This window comes from Lasioglossum baleicum, chromosome 19, assembly GCF_051020765.1.
Source record: "Lasioglossum baleicum chromosome 19, iyLasBale1, whole genome shotgun sequence".
NCBI lineage: Eukaryota > Metazoa > Arthropoda > Insecta > Hymenoptera > Halictidae > Lasioglossum > Lasioglossum baleicum.
Genome location: NC_134947.1, coordinates 7,344,880 through 7,360,372, shown reverse-complemented (window position 1 = coordinate 7,360,372; position 15,493 = coordinate 7,344,880). Strand labels below are relative to the sequence as shown.

The following is a 15,493-nucleotide window of genomic DNA, read 5'->3' as shown; positions in this document are numbered from 1 at the left end:
AAGCCTGCTATAAAATGCTTCTTATGGCATTAAATTATATTGTTTAGTTTTATAGTTATTCAATTTTAAACAAACAAGTACTGTCATGCTGAAATATGAAAGGGGATACAGTGATATTAAAACAAAGTTCAAAAATGCTTTCGAACCTTGTTTCAAGTAAATACTACGAGGCAAGAAAAGAATGATTAAAAAGCCTGCTATAAAATGCTTCTTATTGCATTAAATTATAATGTTTAGTTTTATAGTTATTCATTTTTAAACAAACAAGTACTTTCATGCGGAAATATGCAAGGGGATACAGTAATATTAAAACAAAGTTTAAAAATGCTTTCGAACCTTGTTTCAAGTGCTACGGGGCAAGAAAAGAATGATTAACAAGCCTGCTATAAAATGCTTCTTATGGCATTAAATTATATTGTTTAGTTTTATAGTTATTCAATTTTAAACAAACAAGTACTGTCATGCTGAAATATGAAAGGGGATACAGTGATATTAAAACAAAGTTCAAAAATGCTTTCGAACCTTGTTTCAAGTAAATACTACGAGGCAAGAAAAGAATGATTAAAAAGCCTGCTATAAAATGCTTCTTATTGCATTAAATTATAATGTTTAGTTTTATAGTTATTCATTTTTAAACAAACAAGTACTTTCATGCGGAAATATGCAAAGGGATACAGTGATATTAAAACAAAGTTCAAAAATGCTTTCGAACCTTGTTTCAAGTAAATACTACGAGGCAAGAAAAGAATGATTAAAAAGCCTGCTATAAAATGCTTCTTATTGCATTAAATTATATTGTTTAGTTTTATAGTTATTCAATTTTAAACAAACAAGTACTGTCATGCTGAAATATGAAAGGGGATACAGTGATATTAAAACAAAGTTCAAAAATGCTTTCGAACCTTGTTTCAAGTGCTACGGGACAAGAAGAGAATGATTAACAAGCCTGCTATAAAATGTTTTTTATTGTCCTTTGAAACGTACTTTGTATTGTTGATTATTGCCCTACTCTGCAATAAACAAGGGCCAAGTAATCATTTCTTTCATTGTTTAATGACGTCCCATAAGCTATAATTAATAAATTGATGTTCTCTTCAATGTTTGAAATTGCAACTACCCATTTTTGACATAAATGCATAAAATCCATAATGCATAAAAGAATTGAAATAACGCTACCATAATTTCGGCCACAAAATTTGGCTTTCCAGCTCATATAGTGCAACGTGACAGTCAACGCGCTAAATAAGTATATGTTTTCACTACATCCTTTGTAATTTCAATTTATATTTTCGTTTCGCAATCGTAAACATCTACAAGATTTTTCCAGCGAAGAAAATATATTTTTTGAATGTTACAAAACAGTGTGAACACCTGCAGGCAAACTATCTCCGATAACGTACGAACATACTGTAAGATTCGTTTCGAGAGCACTCGAAACATTGTCTTTTATCAAAGAAAACCTACGATCTTTCTGATCCAACACTCCGCGCTGTGTTCATTAAAGTTATTTTCGATCCGATCTTTATCGGTAAACTAACGGTTGACCATTGTCTGTCGATGTCAGGTGTGCAGATTTCAAGTGTTTTTGAATATCGCTTCGGACAATTACCACTGCCATTTCCCAATTGATTAGATAGCAGCAAGAAATAAATACCGATACTTTGGATGGAGCAGGCATCAGTTGTCTCCGAGTCGCAACAACCACCAAAATGGCATTCATCACCTACGGTATGTAACCATCACTGAATATTATTACCATCGGATCTACAATAATAATATTCAACCTCTAATCAATTTACTAGACTGCAAATGTTTATGCAAATCCAGTCTTTTGTTAAGCTACAAATTTCTATAAGCCATTTAGGGGTGCAGTATTGTTTGGACAAGTCTTTACAATATGAAACATCAAGAAATAAATAAACTAAGAATGAAATTTAAAAAAGTACACATACTTGTAGCTTATGAACAAATAGAAATATCTTGAAGATCATCAATTTTAAATTTTATAATAAATAAAATCAGTTTGCAGTATCCCCTCTGTGAGCCATCGTAAAAATAAAGTAAATTTAACGATAAAAATCTTGATTGTTTACTACATTGATTAAAAAATCGAGAATTACTATTCACAGACTAGTTACATGAATTGTTTGTAATGTAAAGTAGTAAAGTACACAGCAACTGATTTTTTACATGACATAAAAATTCACTAACATTTAATAATGCTAAATTAGAATTTTTATGAGAAATTGTTCTTTTCCAGTCCAAAGTTTATTGATTCTGCTGTTTTTAATTTACAAACGACATAAACAGAGTTATACGATTTGATAGTGGGGACATTTACGTTACGTTTCACTTCGTGTTCCCTTGCAATTTTTATGCACCCCGCTGCGAGAAACTTTGCTGATTAAGTAGAGTGCGGCGATAAAAACGCGTAAAATTTTCGCCAATTTTCGAAGATCCGACAAAGAAATTTGACGGGAGTGCACAGTGGTTTTTCTGACGACGAAATGTCTCTTTCGGTTGCAGTTCTCCTCGTCGCAGTTTTCTGCATCGCTGACTCTATGCAGTCACCGTACCAGTCCTGCGGTGCTGGTCTGCCGGCGCCCAACAGTGTCAACATCGCGGGCTGCAGCCAGCTTCCCTGCAACTTCAAGAGGGGCACCTTTGCGTCCGCCGAGGTCGACTTCACCGTCCGTAAGTGAAGACTGACAATGAAATTATAATTGTAGGGTTAAAAGTTTCGCCGAGATTGATCTTATATATTTTTATTAGGGTAAACTTTACTTCCGGACTCAAAATTAGTACCTTTTAGAAGTTTCGATCCTGTAGGATCAATGGTTCAGAAGTTATGGTTGCTTAAAGTTGAGCAATTCGCAGTGTTTTCGACAGGTAAGGGCGCCGCCATATTGGTTTGTAATGACGACCGCGAGCCGCTTACCTCACCGCCCCCTCGATCTAATCCTAACCAACTCAGTAAGCGGCATACGACCGTCACTACAAACCAATATGGCGGCGCCCTTACCTATCAAAAAACTGGAAATATGCTGAACTTTAAGCGACCATAACTCCTGAACTATTGATCCTAGAAGATCGAAACTTTGATCTGCATCCGCGCCGGGTACAAATCTACTAAATTACATACCAAATACATCATAATTCTTTTATTATTTTATCATTGAATATTTCTTCTGTGTTCCCTTTTCTCATATTTCACTTCTAAGTTGGAAGTACAACATTTTTGGGACACCCTGTATAACGACGAACATGTAAGACAGTCGTGAAACAAAACCGAGATCCGTCGCGTTCTCAGGAAATTCCGGTTTTATTATTCCGTCCCGGTGTAGCTTTTAGAAGATGGGGAATATTAAAGAAATATTATCTTCGGAACTATGGGGCACGAGAATATTTCCGAGATGGGTGTTTGAAACTTTAAACGGAGCCGGTACGAAATGCGAATGGCGATTTAGCGTCTAGACCGTTTCATCTACGAAATTGCAGAATTTGTTAACGCGTATGGGACTTCTCATGTCAGTTAACGTTTCAATATTCCAGTAGAGAATATCAAATTTATAGATGCTTTCGGCGCTACCGTTTCGATCAATTACTACAATTGTTTAACCATTCCTTTGGAACTTTAACGGCTTCAGATCCAAACATTCTTGACATTGTTGCAAAATATCCCTGGTTGTGTGTGACCGTTTCGCCGTACATGATAAAATAATTCCAATTATCGATCGTAAATGTTGAATATCAAATTTATAATTTTATAATTTTCCGGTAGAGATTTCGTAAAATGAAGGTTCCAGAGCTTGAATATTCTTTTATTTATATCATTGTAGCTTGCACTTGAGATTAAATCGTCGACCATTCATTAAAGATCGCTATCTCTGTAGAAGACGAGTAGGAAAGTCGTTCTCAGTTAGATAATCTGTTACAGAGGACAGCACGAAGACCCTGACGCCAAAGGTAACGGTACACATTGGAAGCATTAGCACCGCGTACCAGCTGCCCGAGCAGAACGCCTGCAAGAGTCTTGTCAACGGAGAATGCCCCCTGGACAAGGGTGAGCGTGTCACCTACAAGCTGCAGATGCCGATCGAGAAGATCTACCCGAAGATCGCCCTGACCATCCAGCTGTCGCTGGTCGACGGCAACGGAAAATCTCAGGCCTGTATCAAGATCCCCTCCAAGGTTGTCGATTAGACGATCAATGGATCAATGGACATTCACGAATTGGACAAAGCTATTATAAATTGACGAACTGGAACCGCCATTATATATTTATATATGAAATATATTTCATTATTTAAGTACTTGTCTGTGCATTCTTCACTTTCTATCCTACATTTCCAAGAATTATGGGGGGAAGTAGCCCGAGTTCGATTAAGATTTGTGTCCCCACTCTACCTTCCCCTTCTACGATTCCCTGCGCTTCCGCCATGGAAGCTTGCCGTGTCGTTGTTGTTGTATGCGTCAAATCTTGTAATCGAATTTTAAACCACTTCCCGATAAGCTAGAGACTTGAAACTTTAAACATAGCTCAGAACTGGGTGACAATGCAATGTTAAAAAATAAATTTAAAAAAAAAACTATGCGTTTAGGAGATATAAACTATTAAAAATTTAACCATTACACCTCCCCGCGGGATACTCGGTAGTACGTCATCGCGGCCAGCGATCCCCACTCCGCGCGCAAGCGCTTACCTACTCCACTCAATCCGTGCCCCCACCCTTCATCTAGCGACTCTGCTCTGTTAGGCCGCTATTAGACTAGGCCACTGGCGGCGCCACCGAATTGAAGAGCTTTAGTAAATCGGTAACTGGTAATCTAACACTGACTGGTAGTAATTATTTTATTTTTGAATGAAAAAAATAATTTATTGTGTGTTTATAAATATATTAATATATTTATTACCACCAAGCGTTTATTCCCGCTGTCGATGGACCAATAGTTGAGGAGTTATGGTCGCTTAAAGTTGAGCATTTTTGACAGCTAAGAAACTGGAAATATGTTCAACTTTGAGCGACCATATCTCCTCAACTATTGATCCTAGAGGATCGAAACTTCGATCTGCATTCACGCCGGGTACAAATCTGCTGGATTACATATCAAATACATCATAATTCGTAGGAGAAAGGTACTAATTTTGAGTCCGGTAAAGTAAAGTTTACCCCAAGATAATGTAGCATCTACTTCGTAGCACTCTGTTGTTTAAAATAAAATTATTCAGCTACTTTTACATACAGTTCAGTCATTAAAATGCCAATTGAGGCTTTCGGTAGGTAGAGTATAAATTTATCATCAATCGCTCGGATATTCTACCATTGATATTGTAGTTTTATAGTTTCCGCTAGCAGAGGCAAAAGAAGATTTTAAAAAACTCGATGCCTCCCTCGCGAAGGAATGCTCATTATAATAAGGATCACGTCGGAACTTTCGTATTATCAGAATTGAATATCTAACAACGAGTCGCCATAACCTTTTATCTACTCCCAAAGTTTACCCGCGGAAGCCGGGTGTATTTTGAACGCAGTTAAAGCACAATTCATTTCAAACTTCATTAACGGGGAGGTCCTTCATTTAATAGATCCTTCAGCCGCTAACTGCCATAATGAATTCTGTAATCGAGCCTTCTTATCGAGCTTTCACGCAATCAAGGCTCTAATAGGTGTACGTTCTTCCACCCTCGACACGAACTTTCATAAGCGATTATCATTTCCGCTGAACATTAGCCGTTTAGCAACTACATATTAGGTTGTTGCATATGAACGAGGAACTAAGGAGCAATGCGAAAAGTGGAGGCCCTTGGTTCTTCACAAGCTGGGGCATCAACTTCTTAGTAGAGTCCATTGAACAACCCGGGGGTGGGTGTTTATGGGGGTTCACCCTCGGTTTTAGCCCCGCCCTTAACAAAAAAAAGGTTAGGTTAGTACACAGGTAGCCGTTAGCCCACAGGTGTCACGCGTATGCTCTTATCCCGCAAATCCTTCAGGATCAAGTGCTAAAACTAAACAAAGAAGCAGATAAGGCTGCTAAACAAGCGGCAAATTCCCCGACCATGGACAGTCAACCCATCAGTACCTCTATGGAAGACCAGATTAAAGAAGCTAAGAGACATCTGATGCTCCAATGGGATCTGGAATGGAAATATCTAGCCTCTGCACATTCCAAAACTATCTATGTGTCTTTTTTTGAGGGTCAAGAAGTAAGGCGCGTCCTAAAAAGGAGGGAGCAAGTTACCCTATCCAGAATTAGAATAGGCCACGCTAAGGGAACACACTCGCTGATATTATTTTGTCCAAAACATAACAGATTACGAGAAAAATACGAAATAGGAAAGAGACTCAATAAATCAAAAACTACTTTTCAAACTACTTTTCTCGAGATATCCCCAATTTTCAACGATCTTTTACCCATTTTGATTTTTGTCCATTACAGCGCCATCTGTGAACCAAAATGCAAAAACTCCTAGGTCAAATTTGTGTATTTTTTTCTGGAGAATCCAAATCTGCAATGAAAAATGGGGGTTTCCATTTAAGTTTTTTATCTTCCCCCACCCCCACTCCCAGGGGGTGGGGTGGGTGGTCGAGTTTGGTATCATTGGATGTCCCCCATCGCGACGAACAACTTTCATTGCCCACTTGTTTTGATCCGATCCATAGTTCTCGAGATATTTCAATGTCTTCAGATAAAATGACCACCCTGTATTATAATGATACACCTTCTCGTCGCTAATAACCATGCACTTGATGCGACGTAAAACCTTTAAATAAGAAGAAGAAGAAGAAGTGCTAAAACTAAATTAGCAGCGTGCGTCCAGAAATAAGCCAGCCGTTGATTTTTCAACGGGAATTATGCTAGTGAAAGAATATTTGTCTCTGGCCGGTGCCGAGCAAATACATTCCGACTTTCGAGTACGATTTCGCACGAAGATTATCCGAATGAACTACACCACTCCGATAATAGATGAGCCACCGTAATCAATACGATGGACATTCCGTATCGGCGAAGACTCGGAGCACTAGAGCGTTCTTCTGTGTCCGTTTTTCGACGTGTAATCGATGAGTTTTCATAAATAGTGAACAGACGATCATCCATGAATGTTACGGGTTACACACGCGTGTCCGGCGGAGAAAGTATAGGCGAGATGAAAATCCAGGGGGTTCGGGCCAGTGCTGCCAGATGAGGGGAATCACGCCGATATGAGGTACCCCCTCTCTGATGACCAGAGTAATATGTGACACGTTGCGCGTGTGCGACGGGGATTGAGTGAGGCAAATGAGAGACATGTTGCGCGTGCGCGATGGGGACGCAACAATGGCATGACATTTCGCAGGTTTTAGGTTATTGCCGCGTAAAATTCACCCATTTACTTATTTCACATACTATGTAATTATTGATCCCTTCATGTCTATGTTGTGAGTTGTATTTCTTTAAAATATAACGTTACAAATGAAACATAATTTGTCAATTTATCGTGTAGAAGAAAAATGAGTGAATTTATTATCCCAGTCTCTTTTATGCAACTATTTTTGAGAAGCGTATGAGGGTTAACAGTGTTAAAATATATTATGATTTATTGATTTTACTGGAATGTAACTCAGTGCTACATACATACAGATTTCAAAATTTTTTCAATTCTACATATAAAAGAAAGCATTCATACTTCGCTTCACGACTGAAACTCCCACATGTTACAATTCATTTTATTTATTATATAATAAAGAATGTTTACAATGTCTATTTAGAACGAACCATATGATTTATTTCATTAAGTACGTATATGTACACGAGTACGATACGATACGCGGCAATAACCTAAAACCTGCGAAATGTCATGTCATCTCATCTGTCATCGTTGCGTCCCCATCGCGCACGCGCAACGTGTCTCCCATTTGCCCCACTCAATCCTAAAGCGATGAAATAGGATAGTGGAAGGGGAAAAGGAGGAGAGTACCTGGTTGCAATCTTACAACCATCTGGCAGCACTGGTTCGGGCGTGTGCCTGACCCACATCTCTCTGCACAACGATCGACCCGGTCGCATGGCTGTGAAAGATATCTAGCGACGTCTTCGAACCTACACACAACACGAACCATAACTCGTCTCGACAATTTATCTAATCTATCAAATCGCTGTTCAAGATTACATTATAATTCCAGAGCACATTGACATTTCTATTGTCCCCGTCCTCGGTGCCACATCGCATCATTCAGCTGCTCTTTACTTTACCGACCTCAAAATTTGTGCCTTTCTCTCACGAACTATGATGTATTTGGTATGCTATCCAGTAGATTTGTACCCGGCGCGAATGCAGATCGAAGTTTCGAACCTCTAGGATCAATAGTTGAGGAGTTAGGGTCGCTTAAAGTTGAGCATATTTCCAGTTTTTTGATAGGTAAGGACGTCGCCTTACCTGTCAAAAATGGTCAACTTTAAGTGACCATAACTCCTCAACTATTGATCCTAGAGGATCGAAACTTCGATCAGTAGGTCATATAAATACATCATAATTCGTAGGAGAAAGGTACTAATCTTGAGTCCGGTAAAGTAAAGTTTACCCCATCATTCTAATCGATTATCTTTGTTCTCTTGTATTCGTCAATACCCGATTCTCGGAGCTATGTAACTCGAAAATTGTATATTTCTTTCTTCTAGCTAGAGTAATTCCATTCAATATGTTTTTTTTTGTGAATATGAAATTGATATAACACCTCAGACGATACTTAAATGTTTAGTAATTGATTAGATACCGATTTAATAATATAAACAATATTTCGAATAATGGTACAGCAATTTTTAGCGGCGCCTCAGCATCAAAATTCGGGTGCTAAGAGTTAACCCTTTGCATTCGAATGGCGAGTCTGAGGCGACACTAAAAATTGTCATGCCATTATTCAAAACAGTTTTAACATTATTTTTGTCTGTATTCTATAAATTGTAAAAAGCTCAACTGTTATATATATAAGAAAACAGATTCAATTTGATGTGCACAGTGTAAAAAAGATTACATAGAACAAAACTGATCTGGGTTGAAACAAATATCTTGATATTAGAATTGAAATTGCTTCGAGTGCAAAGGGTTAAACCACCCCCGTATCATGAGCGCACCACTTTTGTAATTTGTTCCCCGCAGTAGTTGTACAAAAGAATTTTTCATAAAACATTTATTTAAGTCTAGGTTTCGTTGGTCAATTTAGAATTTTAAACAGCTGAGAATTTAACCATTCCTGCACTATTTTTCATGTGTGTCTCGGATTTCAATCCTGTTGGAAACTAACGGCGATGTCTACGCTACCCCCACTTCCCACCCCCATATCATGAGCGTCAGTCTATTTAATACGGTCTATTTAATAATGTGAACAATATTTCGAATAATGGTACAGCAATTTGCAGTGGTGACTATGAGTCGTCACTCTAGTGCTGAGGGTTAACCCCCTCTTGGGTGTTAACTGGTCACGTGATTGGGAACTACATCGCTATCAATGGTGGAACAATTAACTCTCTCGAAACTTTATTCGTAATGAATGATTTGATGTATTTCGAACAAAAATGGACTGGGCAAGACTATAGACTGTAAAACTATAGAGACACTAAAAGAATTGAACGACGTTATACAGGGTGGGTCACCACATATCACCACTTCGATTTACACGACTATTATTCGAAGCGAAAAATGGTTCACGTAGATTTGAACGAGGACATACGAAGGTCATTCACTTTTATGTAAGTTGTCCTTGACCTTCAAGTTCAAAGTCAAATTTTTCTATTTTATTTTATTTTATATTAATTTTAGTATAGTTCTTGTTTCGAGACATTCAAAAGAAAAGGATATTAACACTAAATGAATTCCGTATAATGTTGGAATAACGAGCACTATCTAACATTTCTGATGATGAAAATCGTTTTCGACAATATCGTAAAAATTGCATTGAATTAATTTAGTTTATAATAATATCATGTGAAATAATTGATAAACTCATTTTTTTAAAATTTTGACTTATTGTTAGATCATTTTCATAATTATGGGCACATATAATAATTAAAAGTTGAATTTAATAAATATACATTAAAATATAATGATTGAAAGTAGAATTTCGATTTAAATTGGGTTGCTGAGAGTTGAAGTTGAATTTAGATTTAAATATGTGCCCGAAATTCTGAAAGTGATCCAAGTTATATATTTCTTGTTTCGAAGGATATTAACACTAAATGAATTCCATATAAATTAGTTTAGTTTAAAATAATATAATGTGATAGAACTATAAACTCATTTTTTTAAATTTTGACTTGGACCACTTTCATAATTATGGGCACATTTACAGGCTGTTTCTTGTTATCTTGTGGCGAACTGAAGGATACAATCATATAGTCTAATGTTTTTGAGGACTAGAATGGTGGTGAGGGGGGATTTCAAAGTCAAATTAAGTTTTTTAAATAGAATATCCTGATTTTTATACCATAGATCGATAGAATATCAAAATCTGAGTATAAAAGTGTTGACCTTCATATGCCCTAAACCTAATAGTTAACAAAATATTATCCAAAGAAGAAAGAAAATTGTTTCGACAATATCTCGTTAACTATTAGGTTTAGGACATATGAAGGTCAACACTATTATACTCAGAATTTGATGCTCTATCGATCTATGGTACAAAAAATAGTACATTCCATTTAAAAAACTTAATTTGACATTGAAATCCCCCTCCCCATCATTCTAGTCCTCAAAAAGATTAGACTATATGATTACACCCTTTGTACCGAACAATTTTCGTAAACAAATTTTTTTCATAACTTCAGTGCGTCACAAGATATTTCCGTTATCAGATAAACGAAACATCCTGTGTATATTGTATTGTACTTACAATGCGTAATAAAAAAAAAAAATGAAAGTTAATACATAGTTGAACCTCGCCTGTGAACTAACTGACAAATCTATACCTTGAATATGGTACTGCGATCATGCTATTGTAACTTCTGAGCATGAGTCCATGAAACCAGCCCTGCTAGCCGAGCTTATTCTTTCAGTTGCTCGACTGTAGGCTACACACAAAGCACTTAATGACGGTGACGATCAGGTGCACGTGTCGTCGTTTCTATTTTATCTTACGTGCAAGCGGACGTCACTCAGCCGGAATAATGTCAAGGACAAGTGTCGGCCAATCGGGTGGACCGACAAATTTGTAAACGATTGACGCAAGGTGCACACCCTCTACAGAAGGACGCGCGTGACTTCCGAGCTGTGTACCGTCGTAACCATCAACCAATTAATTTAATTAAATTGACCAACGGCCTACACATTGTCTCTCCCCTCTGCACGGAATCTCTTTAGACTTGTTTTATGACACACATTGCACCCCTTGTTTGGCGATTGATGGTCCTCGAGCTTCGAGGAAACGAGAAATTTTACAAAAATCTTTAAGCCGAGTTGCCAATGAGATTTTCAGATATCGAAGGTCGAAATTTATTAACTAGACTATTCTAACGACTTCGAAAACTGTTTCCAGGTACATTCAATTTTTAATAACGAATTTATAAGTAAGAATTTTCAAGATTTGTCCTTTCTACTAACACTAGATTGCCTAAGGAAGTCATTTCGACTGCTTTTCAATTTCAATCAGAAAAACAATTATGTATATAATGACACAGCTTCTTAGAATTTTGTGACTTTTTGTACAACATATAAATGCGTTTATTAATATATATATAATTGTAGTTACCTCCCCCCTCCTTCATTTCCTGTATACAGGGTGTCCCAAAATTCGTGAAAATCCCGAAAGGGGGTGGTTCCTGAGATCATTTCAAGCGACATTTTCCTTTGCAGAAATGTTATCCGCGGTTTTGTTTAGGAGTTATTAAGGAAAAACACGGACCAATCAGAGCGCGACCTAGACGCGAGTTGCCACAGTCGGCCCGGCGCGCCAACTGTCTATTGGCCGACTGTGGCAACTCGCGTCTAGATCGCGCTCTGATTGGTCCGTGTTTTTCGTTAATAACTCGTAAACAAAGCCGCGGATAACATTTTTGCAAAGGAAAATGTCGCTTGAAATGATCTCAGGAACCACCCCTTTTCGGGATTTTCACGAATTTTGGGACACCCTGTATATATGTGTTATACCTATATTGCCCAAAAGCAGTCATTTTGACTGCTTGGGAAATTTTAAATAATCAAATGACTCTTATTATTGAATTAAGTAAATTTCTTATATGACCAGTTCGATCTCTGTATCGAAATAACAGTACATGATAGATTGTCGATTTGGGCGTATGTATATTGGATAAGTTGCAGTTGCTCAATAAGTATGTATTAGTATGGTCGCGCGGACAAGTTACATTGCGCGGCCGGGCAGCGGAGTGGGGATTCGGCGGCTCGGGCGCGCTACATAATGAATAAATTATTCTTTTTCCTAGTGAAGTAAATTTCTTTGTGTTGTTAATATTTATTAATAACTTATTATATAACTGTAAATAATATCAAAAATAATAAAAATTAAATTTTAAACAAATTTCTTTACTCATTAGCAATTCTTTCACAATGCAGTCATTTTGACTGCTTTTGGGCAATACACTAAGTTTCAGTCTTTCTAGTGTTAATTCGAAATACTAGACTCTGAGACTCGCTCCTAAAAATTGCTATACCATTATTCAACACGTTCCGAACATGTCATTGAAATTGGCTAATTGGTTTACGAATTATTAACGATCAAAAGTGGTAAAAATGACAATTTTTCATGATTTTTAACCTATAACTGCCATTTTTACGACTTTTGATCGTTTATAATTCGTAAACCAATTAACCAATTTGAATGAAATTTTAAGGACTTCCATTTTGCCACCGAACACGATGATAGGCAATATTGTGTAACAAAGAATACGAAAGCAATTCGAATAAAAGACATTTCCACTTGATTGAACAGTAATAATTACTAAAGAAAATATTTTGTATTTAATTAGAGTAATTTTGCACGATTGTGTATGCAAAATATGTGTGTTTAAATTAACCCTTGGCACTCGAATGGTGACTCTGAGGCGCCACTAAAAATTGCTGTACCATTATTCAAAATATTGTTTAGATTATTAAATATGTTTGTATCTCTAATCAATTACTTTATCAAAACTGATTGTATAAAATGTAATTATTCTAGGTAAGAAGAAATGTTTAATTTTCGAGTTAGAACAGCTGTAAAGGGTTAAAAAATAAAATAAACTTCCACTTCGCTCCAGTTTGTTGCAATTCAGGTACAACATTTTTATGTTGCATAAAGATCCGCTGTCTGCTCGTAACTAAAATCTGTTAATTAAATTCATTAACTCTTACGATCTACTTCTGACGATTATGATGGAATTAACGGATGTAAAAGGGAGAACATTTTATTATGTAAACAATTTCTATTGATGGTTTTCTAGTATAATATAGGGTGGGGCATTTATCCTGGCCACCTGAAATATCTCGAAAACTAAGTTTCAGAGAAAAAAAATATTTCAAATAAAAAGTTTAACTCAAGGAGGGGCTGATGCAGCAGTCATATCCATTTTTAATTTTCATCATGTTTTCAAGGTCATTTCAAGGTCAACTTTATTTTTCCAAATGGAATGTCCTAGTTTTTATACCATAGATCAATAGAGTATCAAATTCTAAGTATAGAAGTGTTGATCTTCATATGTTCTAAACCTAATAGTTAACGAGATATTATCCAAAGAAAAAAGAAACTTGTTTCGATAATATCTCGTTAATTATTAGATTTAGGACATATGGAGGTCAATACATTTTTACTCAGAATTCGATAGTCTATCGATTCATGATACAGAAAGTAGGTGTTTCTATTAAAAAAAATCAAGGTGACCTTGAAATCTCCTCTATGCCTCCATGCACGCAGAAAACATTTATGACACAATATGCCCGCCTTTGTACCGTGCAAATTTTGTTGATAACATTTTTCCATATTATTACAACTAACGGAGATATTCAAGGTGGACATAGAGTTATTGCCCTACTTGTATACAAAACTTTATTTAAAATATACTTGACCTTGGAATGACCTTGAAAACATGATGAAAATTTAAAATGAATATGACTGCTGTGTTAGGCCCTCCTCGACTTAAACTTTTTATTTGGAATATTTTTTTCTCTGGAATTTAGTTTTCGAGATGTTCCAGGTGGCCAGGATAAATGCCCCACCCTGTATACTTACTTCAATATTCATGCATACATATAAAAACTGTTTCCACGTTCTTCCAATTTTTAATAACGAATTTAAATAAGAATTTTGAAAATGATAGATGTCATCAATTTTATAAGACGTTAATTAGAAATATCCGTAACATATGTATGTTATAAACATGTTATAAACATCGTGGAATTTTTATCTAAAACATTTCCTCAAATTATTTGCGTTTACAATATTTTTATTTTATAACTCTTACGATCTACTTCTGACGATTATGATGAAAGTAGAGGATGTAAGGAAGAACATTTTGTTATGTAAATAAAATTTTATTTATTTATTTATTTTATTTATTTATTTGTTTCAATATAGGCGCGCACCCATAATACGTATACATACTTACAGCTTTAATACAATATACTGCCATGCAAAGAATTCCTTGAGCGATGCTGAATTTCTCCGAAACCGTTCGAAATTCAAATTGGCGCGCCATTCGTTGACGGGCGAGATCGATTTTCGAAATTAATCGAACGTTCGACGCGCAGTCGAAGCCGCGCAATTCCGCCGATGTTTCGAACGTTCCCGGTGCACTCGAAATTCGTGGGAGAAAAAAGTGCGCTCCGGTTGACCGGGCTTAATCAACCGCGATCAACGAGGGCAGAAGCGTGCGGCAAGGTTAATACACTCCGAATTAAAGCGAATCTCCCCTCGCTACGGCTGTCTTACCGATCGAGAGAAAGAAAGAGAGACGAACGGCGATGATGTTCTCCGGGTGACACCTAACCTCAATCTCGTAAACTCGTTTACGATCTGTCTGGCAAGATGTATGAGATTATTTGGACTCCGGAAACACACTGGTACATACCTCGCGAAGAGTGTCAACAATTAATATACCTCGAATACGATGAAGCAAGTTTAGAATAATTAGTAAGAAGGCTGGGAAATTCTTTTTATCTCAAATGTCACGGTAGTTGTCCAGCGCGCTTTATGCACCTAAATGTAAGTTCACAGTGGCTGATATTGCGCTATATTGCAGTGTACGATGTAGATTAGATATCTTCTCCGAGTCAATTTATTAGGTTACAGGAAAAGTTCCATCGTATTTGAAAGAAAACATTTGAATCAATTTGTAACTTCCATTATTTGTATCAACTTGTTGCCCTCTTTCGTGTAACCTGTCAATTTCTGCTTACCAATCAGTCACTAGCAACATGTGTTTTTCATTTACAAAGAAAACTGATTATTTCAAATAGGACGTAACTTTCTCTTCGACCTAATAGAAATAGTAGTCTGACAGTTTCGGGCAAACGATTGTCGAAACCTGCGTG

At 36.7% G+C, this 15,493-nt stretch overlaps 1 protein-coding gene across 2 annotated transcripts; it reads left to right on the top strand.

Annotated features, from left to right (window-relative positions):
• The first annotated feature begins 1,547 nt into the window (after window positions 1-1,547).
• On the top strand, window positions 1,548-4,619 carry LOC143218421 (NPC intracellular cholesterol transporter 2). 2 transcript variants are annotated; one of them, XM_076443573.1, is made up of 3 exons: window positions 1,548-1,728; window positions 2,527-2,694; window positions 3,938-4,619. In XM_076443573.1, exons 1-3 carry the CDS (start codon window positions 1,710-1,712, stop codon window positions 4,201-4,203), a joined length of 453 nt encoding a protein of 150 aa, XP_076299688.1. In that variant the 5' UTR covers window positions 1,548-1,709; the 3' UTR covers window positions 4,204-4,619. The 2 variants fall into 2 exon arrangements, with proteins under 2 accessions (XP_076299688.1, XP_076299689.1); XM_076443574.1 differs by lacking the exon at window positions 1,548-1,728 and having other exon boundaries at window positions 2,464-2,694.
• Window positions 4,620-15,493: the final 10,874 nt, after the last annotated feature.